Below are 15,922 nucleotides of genomic sequence, written 5' to 3'. Positions count from 1 at the left end.
TATCCACCTTTCGCAGCAATGCAGGCTGCTATTCTCCCATGGAGACGATCGTAGAGATGCTGGATGTAGTCCTGTGGAACGGCTTGCCATGCCATTTCCACCTGGCGCCTCAGTTGGACCAGCGTTCGTGCTGGACGTGCAGACCGCGTGAGACGACGCTTCATCCAGTCCCAAACATGCTCAATGGGGGACAGATCCGGAGATCTTGCTGGCCAGGGTAGTTGACTTACACCTTCTAGAGCACGTTGGGTGGCACGGGATACATGCGAACGTGCATTATCCTGTTGGAACAGCAAGTTCCCTTGCCGGTCTAGGAATGGTAGAACGATGGGTTCGATGACGGTTTGGATGTACCGTGCACTATTCAGTGTCCCCTCGACGATCACCAGTGGTGTACCGCCAGTGTAGGAGATCTCTCCCCAAACCATGATGCCTGGTGTTGGCCCTGTGTGCCTCGGTCGTATGCAGTCCTGATTGTGGCGCTCACCTGCACGGCGCCAAACACGCATACGACCATCATTGGCACCAAGGCAGAAGCGACTCTCATCGCTGAAGACGACACGTCTCCATTCGTCCCTCCATTCACGTCTGTCGCGACACCACTGGAGGCGGGCTGCACGATGTTGGGGCGTGAGCGGAAGACGGCCTAACGGTGTGCGGGACCGTAACCCAGCTTCATGGAGACGGTTGCGAATGGTCCTCGCCGATACCCCAGGAGCAACAGTGTCCCTAATTTGCTGGGAAGTGGCGGTGCGGTCCCCTACGGCACTGCGTAGGATCCTACGGTCTTGGCGTGCATCCGTGCGTCGCTGCGGTCCGGTCCCAGGTCGACGGGCACGTGCACCTTCCGCAGACCACTGGCGACAACATCGATGTACTGTGGAGACCTCACGCCCCACGTGTTGAGCAATTCGGCGGTACGTCCACCCGGCCTCCCGCATGCCCACTATACGCCCTCGCTCAAAGTCCGTCAACTGCACATACGGTTCACCTCCACGCTGTCGCGGCATGCTACCAGTGTTAAAGACTGCGATGGAGCTCCGTATGCCACGGCAAACTGGCTGACACTGACGGCGGCGGTGCACAAATGCTGCGCAGCTAGCGCCATTCGACGGCCAACACCGCGGTTCCTGGTGTGTCCGCTGTGCTGTGCGTGTGATCATTGCTTGTACAGCCCTCTCGCAGTGTCCGGAGCAAGTATGGTGGGTCTGACACACCGGTGTCAATGTGTTCTTTTTTCCATTTCCAGGAGTGTATTTTCTGCTTGGTGCAGTCATGCCATTTAAATATCTGTGCGTAATGTTGCAAAGCAATATAAGATATAACGAGTGTCTGAGAACTGTGGTAGGGAAGGTGAATGATCATTGTCGGTTTATTGGGACAATTTTAGGAAAGAGTGGTTTATCTGTAAAGGAGACTGCATATAGGACACTGGTGAAACCTGCTCGAGTATTTGGGATCCATACCATGTCGGATTGGTGGAGGACATCGAAGCAATTCAGAGGCGGGCTGCCAGATTTGTTACCAATAGGTTAGAACAACACTTAAATGTTACAGAGATGCTTGGGAACTCGAATGGGAATCCCTCAAGGGCATGTGACATTCTTTTTGAGAAACACTATTGAGAAAATTTAGGGAAACAGCATTTGAAGCTGATTGCTGAACGATTCTACAGCTGCCAACATACATTGCACATAAGGACTGCGAAGATAAAATACAAAAAATTAGGGCTCTTGCAGAGGCATAGAGACAATTGTTTTTCCCTTGCTCTATTTGCAAGCGGAACAGAAAAGGAAATGATTAGTAATGGTACATGGTACTCTCCACCATGCACTGTATGGTGGCTTGCAAAGTATGTATGTAGATGTAGATGTAGAAACAGAATGGAAAATGTTGTGCTGAAGAATTCAGACAATGTTGAAAAGCTTTAAATTGGAGTAATCACAAAGGGAGTCACACAGGGTTCAATTTTGGATCTACTCCTATTCCTGTGGCAGAAAGACATTCGCAGCAATAGATTAAAAGCAATAGGAGGTTGGGCTAGAATAAAATGTCAAAGAGATTGGGCGAGTGAAACACGTATATACATGCCACTAGCCCAAAAACAAATTTACATTGACAGTGTTCTATAGGGCATGTGTATATATGAAGTTTTTTACTTCAGATGAGTGTTACTGTAATATCCCTGAATGGTGATTATTCCTTCTGAGACATTCTGGAGAGCCTGCCAAGAGATGACAAAATTACTTAGGTACCATAGTGATAAGTTTAGGACATCAAATGTCGGGCATCAAATTGTATCAAAGTTAGGTACCATTTTGTAACATACCCTCAATAAATGTTAGCTCTTATTTCTTATTGTGTTGCCACATATTTGTTATAGTGCCACCCAATCAGACAAGTGTTTGATAATCGTAGGGTGCAATGATCACCATTAAGGAACTGCAGCAAGGAAACATTTTTCTGCTTGTGTTAGTGTTTGGGCTGAATTAAGAGTAGCATTCAGTTACTACATCCACAAAAATATAAACATTAACCTCAGATTACATTGTCATGAACTAGGATCATCTTTGACTGGCAAAGTTTCATTAATCAAGTGAAATTCTGTTGCAGGATGTAGTCTATCAATTGTGTTATTATGTAAATATGTGAAGGTACCTTTTCACAAAAAATTACACTAATGTTTAAGTCATCTTATTATCCATAGTTTTATATGAGTGAAATTTTGTAAACCATTGTTTGACGTGTCTCCGGTACTCTAATCAAGTGATTAGCTTATGTATGTTATGAGACAAATCACAATTAAAAATTCACTTCACTATATAGTGACACTACAAAGGAACAGATTTTGCTTAGCATAAATGCAAATAGAAAAGATTTAAATAATAAATAAGTTATTGTAAACACTCCAACACTGCTGAAGCTCAAAACAATTTTTTTGGTCTGTAAGGTTAGAATGAGGAGAATGCTGGCAACAAAAGTAATGAGCACAGATAATAATTGCTCCCTTAGAAATTATTGAAGACAACTTGTTATTATGTGAAGAAGTTTATAGGTATTTCCTTGGCACTTAGCAGCAAAGTAAGAAAGGGAAATTTGTGCTATATGCAGTGAATAGTCAAGTATAGGGTGATTGACAGCAGCCAATAATGTCTGAATGTCTCTTACAAAAACTGTCTCTAAGTTTGAATAGAAGTAACTACACAATTCATTTTAAATTTTTCACTACCAACCATGTGCTTAAACTACAATGACAACTACACAACCATTGATAAACAGAAATAATAAGCACATTTAAGTCAATTAGCAAAGTCAGGCTTCTTGGCTGATAACCAATTTAAGATGTGCCTTGATAGCTCAGTGGTAGCATGCTAGTCAATAAATGTCAGAGTTGTGGGGTTTGACTCTAGGTCAGACCTAAGCCTTTTTTTTTACCTTTGGCAATATTTTTTATGTGCAAAATGCTGACTTGCATAGTGTTTTTGAGTTCACATTAAATTGTAAGTCCCTATATATCTGGGCGGGTAAATTTTTTCAAAGATCTGAGGAAGCCGAACGTATACCACCTTTAATAGGCACCTGCCCAGTCAGTCCTATGATGATCAAACCAATTTACAGGTTGATTAATCCATAAATAAGCACACAATGGAAGTGTATACCTATGCTATTTCCCTGTCAGATTTTTCTTTAGCATTGAATAACAGTGGCTTTCAAACCTACTAAGTATTGAAACTTTCATCCACAGAGAAATTACCTAACCACATGGTTAATGGTCACAATATGTATGCTCAGCGAACTTCTGATAGCCTAACACAACACCACAGTCATCTACAGTTTGTCTTCACAGTCAAATTGTCCGCACCATCAAATAGTAATGTCAGGTGGCTATGAATTATCAGCTGCTAAATAATGTGTTCTGTATGTCTACAATACTGTTTATAAAGAAGTTATGTCAACTCTATGTTTTGAAGCCACACCACGTGAATACCCTACTTGCTGTTTCCTAGTGATGTGAGCCATTGTGTTGGGCAGCATTCTGTATTCAAGAGCCGTACTCAGATGATTATATTGTTTCATTTTTTTACCATATTGATACCTAACTATTTCAATGTTTTTTGCCTGTGGAATAGTTTTTTGAAGAAATGTAGGAAGTTTGATCCTCTTATTTTCCTCCATCTTAAATAATAAACAATGTTTGTGTAAGGTATACTGTTAATATCAGCAGTCAAAGCGCAACAGTTGTTGATAGCTGATTTAGCTGTCTTGCCATGTATGTATGGGGTTAAATGAGATTAATGCTGAATCTTATTCATTTGAGCAAAGTTTAATGTATGAACTGGATTAATTTTTGCTGTTTTTCTGTAAAGACCTCAATGTTGACACCCTAAAATCTAACATCATTATCTGATTAAAAAGTTTTTTATTAAGTTGCAAAAGTTCACTAATAAGTTAGTGGAGTTATGGTCTCTCCCGATGTCATGCAGAGAATAGAAAAAGCTTTTACAATTTGTGAAATAATCATAAAATAGTATCCAGTGATGCAGGAAAATGTTTACTTTATTATAATTCCTGTCGTGGACCACAATGTTTATTTGTAGCTAGCATTTGTAACCAGGTACAAATAAACATTGTGATCCAAAATGAATTACAATAAAACAAACAATAAAACAAAAATCCTTTATTATTATTGAAATGGAAAAAGCATATTACTGAGCCTCTCAAACAATTAAATTCAGCTACTTTTGCTCTTTGTATAATTGCTAATCAGGAAAACAAATGAGTTAATCTCTCGACAAATTTTACATATACTCAGTAATCTCTTATGGGGGTAACCCTCCACTTACAAAGAAAGTATTGATTGCACAATAGCAAGCAGTAAGAGACCAGTGTGCTAGCCACTGTGCCACCTCGCTCAGTTCTCTTCCATGAAACAACTCCACTGTTATAATATAATGACAAGGCTGAGCATACCACATTCCAGTTCTCTCAAGAAAGAAAACTCCATGGTAGAACCATGATTTGAACCTAGCTCCTTAGCATTGCAGTCAGACATGCTGATCACTCACCTATGGAGGCAGAGAGATAGAGTCACAATAATGGAATTGGTACTATTTGGCACCACAAATTTTGATAAGGATATTACAACTTAGTGAAGAGACATTTACTAATACATAGTTTAGATAATGGTGTAATGTGGCATACATGGTATCATTTTTTTTCTGAACTTTTGGTGTTATTTCAAGGAAATTCACTGTGCCTCTTGAATGTGGATTAGCAAAAGCCAGTTTGGGAAGAACAGGTGAGACTGACCCTTCTGAGTGTGTGTATTTCTATTTGAAGGTATTTATTCAGATGCATACATACTTCAGAAAGAACAATCTGCATATAGCTGGAATATTCTCTTCTTATGCCTGAGGTGTATTTCCCCAAATCTGTGGAATAGCACTAAGACATACTTACACCTGGAAATGTAGTAGGTTTTGCTTCAAAGGACACACTGTATTATGACACAAACATAAATAATCATTGGCATTTTGTACTCCTTACTTTAGTACCACTTGGTAATAAATTTTGTTATATCTCTTTTGAATTAATTTACCTCAGCATATAAATATAACAGCTTTTATTATAGCAATGTAAAACACCCATTTTGTGTTCTTTTTAGGTCACCATACACCACAAAACAGCTCCCGATGGCTGGTACCAGAAGCTTTCTGCATCCAGTGACAAATACGAAGGGAAAGGAGGTGAGTTAAACCAAGCTAACTCAACTGAGTGTTATTTTATTTGGGAAAAAAAAAAGAATGCGAGGTATTGAGAGGTTATGTGACCCTTTACAATGGTTACAAAATTATGCCAAGTAGACCATTGAGTTGACTGTACAAGCTACTGTTGATTCCATGTCATAAGGATATTACATTTCCTTGGGCTTGAATACATGTGCCAATGAGCTGTTGAAGGGAATATCTTCTGCTTCTGAAATAAGCTCTTGCAAATGATGCTAATTGCTTTCAGATTGCCAATAAATGTCTGTTGAATTCGTAGGTGATCTCACTCTTTTTTTTTCCCTTCGTGAGTCAGAGTACCAAAGTAGGTACTGAATAAAGTTGCACAGTAGTAAGACAATTGACTCGTATTCAGGAGGACACTGATTAAAATCCCACTCAGCCATTCAGATTTAGATCCCCCAATCATTTAAGGTGAATGCCAAGATGGTTTGTCAGATTTCACCCATTGCCTACTTTAAAAGGAAATACAATACTGCTTTAACATGTTCCATGTTACAATTTGTCGTATACTTGTACCTCTTAAAGGAAGTATTCCATATGTTGTCCTTACATTTGGATACAGTACTTCACTCATCCATACAGTGAGTTACAAAATCTTCAAACAACCATGGATCACCTCCTAAATCTTGACAAGACTGTATGATTTGCTGTCCCAATTCTTCAACCACAGCAACAGGAATGCCACATATTTTCTTTTGAGTTGACCCCAGACAGATAGTCCAGAGGATTCTCTCTCTCTGTTTTTCCTTTAACTTATTCCATGACTACTCACTTCTCTTCCATAGTTAATTGTTGGTCTTTTTATGAGAACTTGTAGTTTGGTGCCCCAGTGGTAGAGGTTTAAAAACTAGAGCTACAGTTGTGTTTTCTGCCTTCTGCTATCACTTCACTATATCTTCCAGTGTATGAAATTTGATGAGATAATCATTACAGAGTAGATGTAGATGTAGTTATCCAGTTTCTGGAATCATTTATTACATTGAATTATTCCTGTTCTATTTTCCTCCATTCCTGTGTGAGAGAGCTCATGAAAAATTATTTATTATTAAAAATGCACATGAGACATTTTATGTACCACTTTCTTCCTCTTAATTATGTATGTTAACACTCAGTTATGTATAGTAACACTCATAGGTACTTTGAATGATTATATTTTACATGCAGTTATTTTCTTCTCAGGTCTTACATTTCTCTCTCCAAGCTGCTTTATTTTCTTTTCAGGTCTTACTTTTCTCTCACCAACTTGCCAATTTATGTGATCATTCTATTATAAATACTGCCATAGAAACAGGTTGGAAAATAGCAGACTATATCCTTAAATCACGCAGGTAATGTTTCTTTCAATTTCTCCATTAAATTGTTTATTCATTTATGTATATTATTATTAGTATTCTCTTTCACATAGCTCTTAAATTTTCTGCTTGTGGTTATGAGGCATGTGTATTTCTTCCCTCATATGTTCTTGAACAAGTGTGTATGAGTGGGTTGTTATTCTTGTGCATGCATTTTGGATCTATGCTACATATTTTTTAAAATATTGTATATGCTTAAATAACTGAATGTGTGTCACCACAAAACTCATCCACAGAAATGGAAATGGTGATGCAATGTCTCATCCTATTTGATTTATGTCTCGAAACATTTTGATATGGGTTTCCAATGCAGAAATGCAGCAAAGAAATTTAAAATTCCCAATGCAATGTACCCTGCAGAGGTAGGCTGGACATTGGTTGTTAAATACATTTGTAGCCATAAACAGTAAAACAATGAAACTTCCTGGCAGATTAAAACTGTGTGCCGGACCAAGGCTTGAACTCAGGACCTTTGACTTTCGCGGGTAAGTGTTCTACCATCTGAGCTACCCAAGCACGACTCGCGCCCCATCCTCACAGCTTTACTTCTGCCAGTACCTTATCTCCTACCTTCCAAACTTCACAGAAGCTGTTCTGCGAGCCTTGCAGAACTAGCACTCATGGAAGACAAGATAATTCGGAGACATGGCTTAGCCACAGCCTGGGGGATGTTTCCAGGATGAGATTTTCACTCTGCAGCAGAGTGTGCACTGATATGAAACTTCCTGGCAGATTAAAACTGTGTGCTGGACCAAGACTTGAACCAGGAACCTTTGCCTTTCACAAAGGTCCATTGGATATGGTTTCAGGTCATCGCTTGTAGTGATTGAGGGAATTCTGACAGCACAATGGTATGTCAAGGAAATCTAGCATCCTCACGTGTTACCTCCCATGTGACAGCATTGTGGAGCCATTTTTCAACACACTGCACATGTCTCTCTGAATTTTCTGTGTGATATTGAAGTACTCTTGTGGCGAGCAAGATCTCCAGATCTGTGCACAATATAACATGTGTGAGACCAGCTTGTTCGTCGATTCTGTCCCAGTGCCAGGATATAGGATATCAAGGACTAGGTACAACAGTAGACAGTTGATGGTCAACTTGCCTTGGGAGAGGATACAACAGTTTTAAGACACCCTTTCCAATCAAATCAGTATATGCATCAAGACCAAATTGGGTGCAACACCATATTAAGTGGGCTCATACTGCCAACCTATGAAGCTTCATATCATTTTCTCCTAGTCTTCTGCATCTTGGAGTAGCTGGCCCAATGTTTGGTTTGTCTGCACTGCAGGCTAATTCAGAATGCTCTTTCTTGGAAGCAAAACATTGAGCTTGCTTCCCATTGCCTTCTCCTGTATTCTGGAAAAATAAAGAAAGATATAAAGGACTAAGTACATGTGGTTGTGATCGGCAGTAAGGTCTTGGTTTCTCCTTCGTAAGCAGATAGGACAAACCAAGAGCTGAAGTAGGCAGGGTTGTTAAATATAGGCAGAGTTGCTAAATACCTGAAATATGACTATCCTTCAGTGGTTTTCTGAAAGAGTTTCTATCTGCTACCTTACTTTTTTTGTCAGGCAGTATATATCTTGGGAGAAGACCATGAAGGTAAAATTAAACAAATTTGAGCTCAAAAACTGTTGATCCTGCACAACACTCATGACAGGAACAGGAAAGCAAGGAAGTGACAGTAGTGAATAAAATGTTCTCACTTTCCCAACCGCGTCAATTCGAATAAAATCCTCGAGCTTTCGATGGCCATCTCCGCCATCGTCGTCAGTTCACTGACTGACAGTAGTATATGAAGTACTCTAGATGTAAATGTACTAACTCACACCCAAGTGCTCTGTAGGCACTGCCCTTATGAAATGACAAGTTTACATACCACTAATGAACTGCCTTCACAGTTTTCACTCTACTAGTAACACATATCATATTTGAAGTTTTTATGACTCTTCATGTATTGTGCCGGGTATTTCAGTTGGGTAGAACATTTCCACAAGGGACAAGGGTCCAGATTCAAATCCTGATCCTGCACACATTTTTAATCTCTAGGAATTTTCACAATATTGTTGCAGTGATGTGGTGTCATTCGAGAATTAATGTGGTATATGATAGAATCATATTTGTATTAAAGCTTTTATGCATGTATCACTGGTCCATAAAAACTGTAAGTTGAGTGGATAAATGAAAACTCGACTTTTTGAGAGGCAGTCTATCATAATTGTGTCATTACATGTATGACTGAAAGCCATGAATAATATGGTTTACACATTTGATTTACTTTTGTTGTGTGGTTTGGCACATTCAGGGAAACTGAAATGATTAGGAAGTTCATTTACAGCCAAGGTTTTTTAGGATGTATAGTCTGATAACACTGATAGTGTATTTTCAAAGAATTTTGATGCATAAGGATTGTTTTAAAAGTAATTATTTCCATTACTTCTTGATTTATAAGTCATTTTGAGCACTTGAAATTGTATGTTCTCCCTAGTGTGGACTGAGTGTCAGATCATTTCGACTGAAGACAGAGGTATAGCTGTCTGCAATAGTGGCATCATTTACAAGGCTCTGTTACAACTGGCAACCTTTAATTAAAATTTTGGGCAATGAAAATGAAATTCTGATACCATTCATTTACATCCACATGTAATGGATGGAAATCTTGATCTGATAAGTTAATTGTTGGGTATTTTACATAAAATTCATGTTGAAGAAAACAATTGTTGAACTACTGTAAATGAGTGGGTGATGAGATATTGATGATGAGTTTGTACTTTTGTACAACATTGTCATAAAATCACGTAGGCCAAAAAGCTTGTAACATAAAATCAGCATACATGTGAAACATTCTTTTACATTACATCACAGTTTCTATGACTGCTTTCAAACTGGGTAAAATGAATAGTGTTTAGTATGGGTACTCAGTGTTAAGTAACATCTTCCCATAACAGCCTAAACTTATGAATAAACTTGGATAGATAAACTTACATAATAATAGAATTTCTATTCATATAATTTCATCCCATCAGAAGAAAAGAAATAAACTGATCTGGCAGTTCCTGATGATGGTGATAAAAACTGCTGGCTTTAGTAATAAGAAAAAAACAATTTTATAAATAAATATGTTGTGATAGAGGGAAGACTTACCATACAGTGTAACCTTTTAAACTTATTGTCCTAAGACTGGCTTGATGCAACTTTCCATGCCATTGTACCATGTGAAAGTCTCTTCTTCTCTTCATAACTACCTCAGTCTGCATGCAGTTGAATCTGCTTAAAGCCTTGGTCTCCTCTACACGTTTTACACCCCACACTTCCTTCCATTATCATATTGACAGTTCCTTGACGCCCCAGGATGTGTCCTATCAACCAATCCCTTCTTTTAGTAAAGTTGTGACATAAATTTCATTTTTCCTCAGTTCAATTCAGAATGTCCTCATTTGTTATTCAGTCATTCATCTAATCTTCAGCATTCTTCTGTAGCACCACATTTTAAAAGCTTACATTCTGTTTTTATCTGAACTATATATTCTCCTCTTTTTCAGAAATATTTTGCTTGCTATTACCAGGCTGATTTTTATGTCCTTTCTATGTCAGCTGTCATTTGTTATTTTGCTCCACATATAGCAAAACTCATCTACTAGTTTTAGTGCCATATTCCAAAATCTAATTTTCTCAGTGTAGCCTAATTTAATTGTACTACCATTACCCCTGTTTTACTTTTGTTGATGTTCATTTTATAATCTCTTTTCAAGGTATTGCCCATTCTTCAAAGTCCTTTCCCATCTCTGACAGAATTACAATGTCATTGGCAAACCTCAAAGTTTTTATTTCTTTTCCCAGAACTTCAATTCCCTTTCCAAAATTCTCATTGGTTTCCTTCATAGCTTGCTCAGTGTACAGATTGATTAACATTTGGGATAGCTTACAACCTTGCCACACTCAGTTCTCAGGTGCAGCTTCCCTGTCATGTCCTTCAACTTTATGATTGCTGTTTGTTTTCTGTGCAAGTTGTAATTAATCATTTGCTTCCTCTATTTTACCCATGCTACCTTCAAAACTTCAAAGAGTGTAGTCCAGTCATCATCATCATAATCATAATCATTATCATTATCATCCCATCATTGTTCTATCTTATTCACTGGGTGAGGTGGTGCAGTGGTGCAGTGGTTAGCACACTGGACTCACATTCGGGAGGATGGTGGTTCAAACCCACGTACAGCCATCCAGATTTAGGTTTTTTATGATTTCCCTAAATTGTTCCAGGCAAATTCTGGGATGGTCCCCTTGAAAGGTCACAGCTGATTTTCTTTCCCATCCTTGACACAAACTGAGCTTGTGCTCCAACTATGGTGACCTCAATGTTGATGGGACATTAAACCCAATCTTCCTTCCTTCCTTCTTTCCTTCCATCTTATTCAACAGGATAGCAAATGAGGCTTCTCCATTAATTATTGTCCTTAAACTTCTCTCCCACATCAGTAGTGTGCCAGGCATGTCCTTTCTGCTCAGTGTCAGGTTTCTCCATATCTTTTTACTGAGTTTTGATCTTCCTCTTGGTTTTTTATCTCTGAATTTCAGATTGTACAATGATCTTGGTAGCCTGTTAGCATCTATGTGCTGCGGCGAGTTTATTTTGTCTTACAACTTGAGCCTGTTTTTGTTTTCCCTCAGTTTGAATTCTCTCTCTATGTCCATCTGACCAAGGTACAAACAAACCTCATCTCAGCTGTGTAAATTCTTCTTATGGTCCACGTTTACAACCATATGTCATAATTGGCATGTAATAAGTAAAATTTGGTACTTTCTTGTTCTGTATTAGGTGTTTAACTATTTCATAGAAGTTACTACCTGCTGGAAATCTGTGAGCAATTTCTTTGTCTATGGAGCCAGTATTAGAGACAACATTGCCCAGATATATGCAATGATGGATCGTCCGTAGCTGTTTCCCCTCCATTTTGACATGTCTGATTGGTTGCACTTTTCTTTTCATGACCATTACCTCATTTTTCTCCTGGGTGGAGAAGAGATCATATACTTTAGCAGCTTTTGCCCTGGTGTTTATTTGATCTTGAAGTTCTTCCTTGTAATTGCACCACAAACATATGCCATCAGCAAAAAAACATGGATTTTGCTTTTTCACCTCTGATGGATTGGTGTACTTTTACCTGGATCTCATTCATTTCAGCAATGAAAAGGAGAGGAGACAGAACTCCACCTTTCCTTTATCCATATTTCATGCAAAAGGTTTCAGCCATTCCTATGGGTGTTTTAATTGTATTGAAGCTATCTTCATACAAATCCTTGACCCTATGTAACTTGTCATCCTGTATTCCAGTTTTCTTCGGAGTTTCCCACACCTTTTCCCTGTCTATGGCATCAAACACTGTCTTTGTATGCAGAAAGGTTAATACAAATATTATGTTCATTTCATAAGGTAGCCAAACTGGAGAATTACTGACTGTTATGTCCTACATATTTGTAGTGGTTACTGATGAAATTAGCATATATTCTCTGGGTATCTGCCTGTTTTTATTCAACAGACTCTTGGAATAAGTATGAAGAATACCTGCTTCATTAAAGGTTTCATATTTTCAATTTAGTCCTTGAGGAGTTATTGTGTTAAATATTACATCATAATTCTCAAACCAATTAAGTTGTACAATTAAGGTTGAAATAAAGCTTCCATTAAAAGCATACACTGCAATTTTTTATTATTATTATTATTATTATTATTATTTTACTCCCATGGTATCCAGTGGGAGGAGGGGAGGATGAGAGGGATGGGGACAAGGGTAAGTAACCAGTGGTTACCCAGGCAGGTGTTTAGGATTGTTTCAGTACAGCGGTATATATTTTTATCTACTGGGACTTGAATATACTGTTGCTGTTCCTATCATATATTTCCTAAGAAACCTGTAGCACAAGTGTTTCCAGAATTTAATTGTATATATTAAACTGAAATGCTTGCAATCTGTTTTCTTACGAGACTGCATGTTAATGCTTTCGTACTGATAGTACATCCCTCTTTTCATTAGTCTGACCAGTACGGTAACGTGCATTTACTTAAGCTTCACTGATGTTGAGGCATTCAGGGTTTATTAAAATCACAGCACAAGACTTCATCCATATTTGGTCTCTGGTGCATGATACCAATAGTAACTGCAGTTTGCATGACACTATATGCATGCTTAACATACTGTTGTTTGCAAGTTAATGTTTGTTCTTTCTCTGGCTTTTGAATTCCCAGAGTTTTGAATTCCCAGAGTTGTCTGTGAATGGATCTTAAATATGCTCTCAATAAGGAGGATATAAGATGAACATCAATAAAAGCAAAACAAGGATAATGGAAAGTAGTCTAATTAAGTCGGGTGATGCTGAGGGAATTAGATTAGGAAATGAGGCACTTAAAGTAGTAAAGGAGTTTTGCTATTTGGGGAGCAAAATAACTGATGATGGTCGAAGTAGAGAGGATATAAAATGTAGGCTGACAATGGCAAGGAAAGCGTTTCTGAAGAAGAGAAATTTGTTAACATCCAGTATTGATTTAAGTGTCAGGAAGTCATTTCTGAAAGTATTCGTATGGAGTGTAGCCATGTATGGAAGTGAAACATGGACGATAAATAGTTTGGACAAGAAGAGAATAGAAGCTTTCGAAATGTGGTGCTACAGAAGAATGCTGAAGATTAGATGGGTAGATCACATAACTAATGAGGAAGTATTGAATAGGATTGGGGAGAAGAGAAGTTTGTGGCACAACTTGACCAGAAGAAGGGATCGGTTGGTAGGACATGTTCTGAGGCATCAAGGGATCACCAATTTAGTATTGGAGGGCAGCGTGGAGGGTAAAAATCGTAGGGGGAGACCAAGAGATGAATACACTAAGCAGATTCAGAAGGATGTAGGTTTCAGTAGGTACTGGGAGATGAAAAAGCTTGCACAGGATAGAGTAGCATGGAGAGCTGCATCAAACCAGTCTCAGGACTGAAGACCACAACAACAACAACATTTTGTTACCTCATATTGTGCAAACAATAACCTATGACTTTTTATGACATTTACTTTTTATGAGGCAGCTGCTTACTAAACCAGTGGCAGAATTAATTTACTGCTGGATTATGTTTTCTAAACTGCAATGCACAAAATTATTTCTCCTTATTTGTTGCTAAAAGTTCAGCATGAGGGTGTAATGAAAAGTAATGCCTCTGAATTTTTAATGTCAAAACACTTAAAGCTTTTTATATAGAACAAACATTGTTCACATTCTACAACTTTATTCTTCGTGTCGACATATTTATTTCCCAACATAGTCACCCTAGCGACGAACATGTTTCTCCCAACAAAAAACCAGTTTGTTGATACCATTACTGTTGAATGTTCAACCTTGTTGTCAGAGCCACAACCTCAACGCTTGCTTGCACTACTTCATCACTATCAAAGTGAAGTTGTCAAATGTATTCTTTAAGCATTAGGAACAGATGAAACTGGGAGGATGTTGAGCCTGTGAGGAGAATGATTGATTACAGTGAACCCGAGGTATTGAACAGTTGGAAATGTTGTGACACTTGTGTGTGGTCTGGCATTTTCATGCTGAAGGAGAGCGTGCTCCATGTGTGAGTGAACTCACCCTAGTGACAAACACATTTCTCCCAATGGTAAATCATTTTGTTGATACCATCATTGTAGAATTTTTGACTTTGTTGGCAGAGCTGCAACCTCACCTCTGCTTGCACCACTTCATCAGTATCAATGTCAAGTTGTCAAATATATTCTTTAGGTTTTGGAAACAGATGAAAATGGGATGAGGCCAAGTTGAGACTGTGAGAAGAATGATCGATCACAGTGAACCCGAGGTGTTGAATGGTTGCAGATGTCACAACACTTGTGTGTGGTCTGGCGCTGTCATGCTGAAGGAGAAGATGCTGCTTGCATGGGTGAACTCTGTGAATTAGAAACTCAGTTACAGCGTGCTGTTTCTCATGCACTGACATGATTACTGCCATGTTACACACTACAATTCAGAACCCTCTAATGACAAAGGACTGCAAATATGTAGACATGAAGAATAAAGATGTAGAATGATGATAACATTTGTTTTATTTTAAAAAAAACTTTAAGAATTTTTACATAAAAAATTCAGAGGAATTACTTTTCACCACATCCCCATATATTAATCATTTTCAAGATGAAAAAAAATGCAGATAAGAATTGGAAATAATAGACAGGGCTGCTATACCAACTTGATAATAGTGGATTATAGTAGTCAGTAGGTCAAAGAAATGAACAAACAGTTGGAAAGAAATTGACATAGAAATGAAGGATAGAGAAAGGCAGAAAATTACTAGAAGAATGAGAGGCTAAGGAAATAGGAAAACTAAACCATAGAAAATAAATAAATGTAGATAAAAAATTAAGAAAATGTGAAAATGTTAAGAGGAGATTACACATATATAGAAAAAGAGGAAAACAGCATGTGAAGGAAGCTGTTGGAGAGATCTTACATGGTAAAAAGACAGAAGAAAATACTATAAGTAGAGACTGTGTGAAGTATGAGATTCATACTTGTAGCAGAAAGTCGGCTTCGTTTTCCAAGACTTAGGATTATTGATGGTGAAGGAGGGAGGTAAATGATACTAATGGAGAAACCAGGTACCTATTGCTATGTACCACAGCATTTTCAAGAGCAAGGTATTCATATTAAAAGAAAACATATTTTGTCTCTTTGCCAGTTTATTGTAGCTGAGAGATGTTTGGTATAGTCATAAAATTTTAGTATA

The 15,922-nt window shown here is 38.3% G+C and overlaps 1 protein-coding gene across 3 annotated transcripts in view; it reads left to right on the top strand.

Annotated features, from left to right (window-relative positions):
- The window catches only part of LOC124621542, a 135,015-nt gene that overhangs the window by 72,808 nt on the left and 46,285 nt on the right, over positions 1 to 15,922 (top strand). For all 3 annotated transcript variants that reach the window (XM_047147148.1, XM_047147151.1, XM_047147150.1), the window contains exons 8-9: positions 5,666 to 5,747; positions 7,011 to 7,117. In XM_047147148.1, coding sequence (XP_047003104.1) covers positions 5,666 to 5,747; positions 7,011 to 7,117 — 189 coding nt within the window. The remainder of the gene's footprint in view (positions 1 to 5,665; positions 5,748 to 7,010; positions 7,118 to 15,922) is intronic.

Source organism: Schistocerca americana, chromosome 1 (genome assembly GCF_021461395.2).
Source record: "Schistocerca americana isolate TAMUIC-IGC-003095 chromosome 1, iqSchAmer2.1, whole genome shotgun sequence".
Lineage (NCBI taxonomy): Eukaryota > Metazoa > Arthropoda > Insecta > Orthoptera > Acrididae > Schistocerca > Schistocerca americana.
The sequence above is the reverse complement of the archived record's forward strand: the minus strand, read 5'-3'. Positions and strand labels throughout refer to the sequence as shown.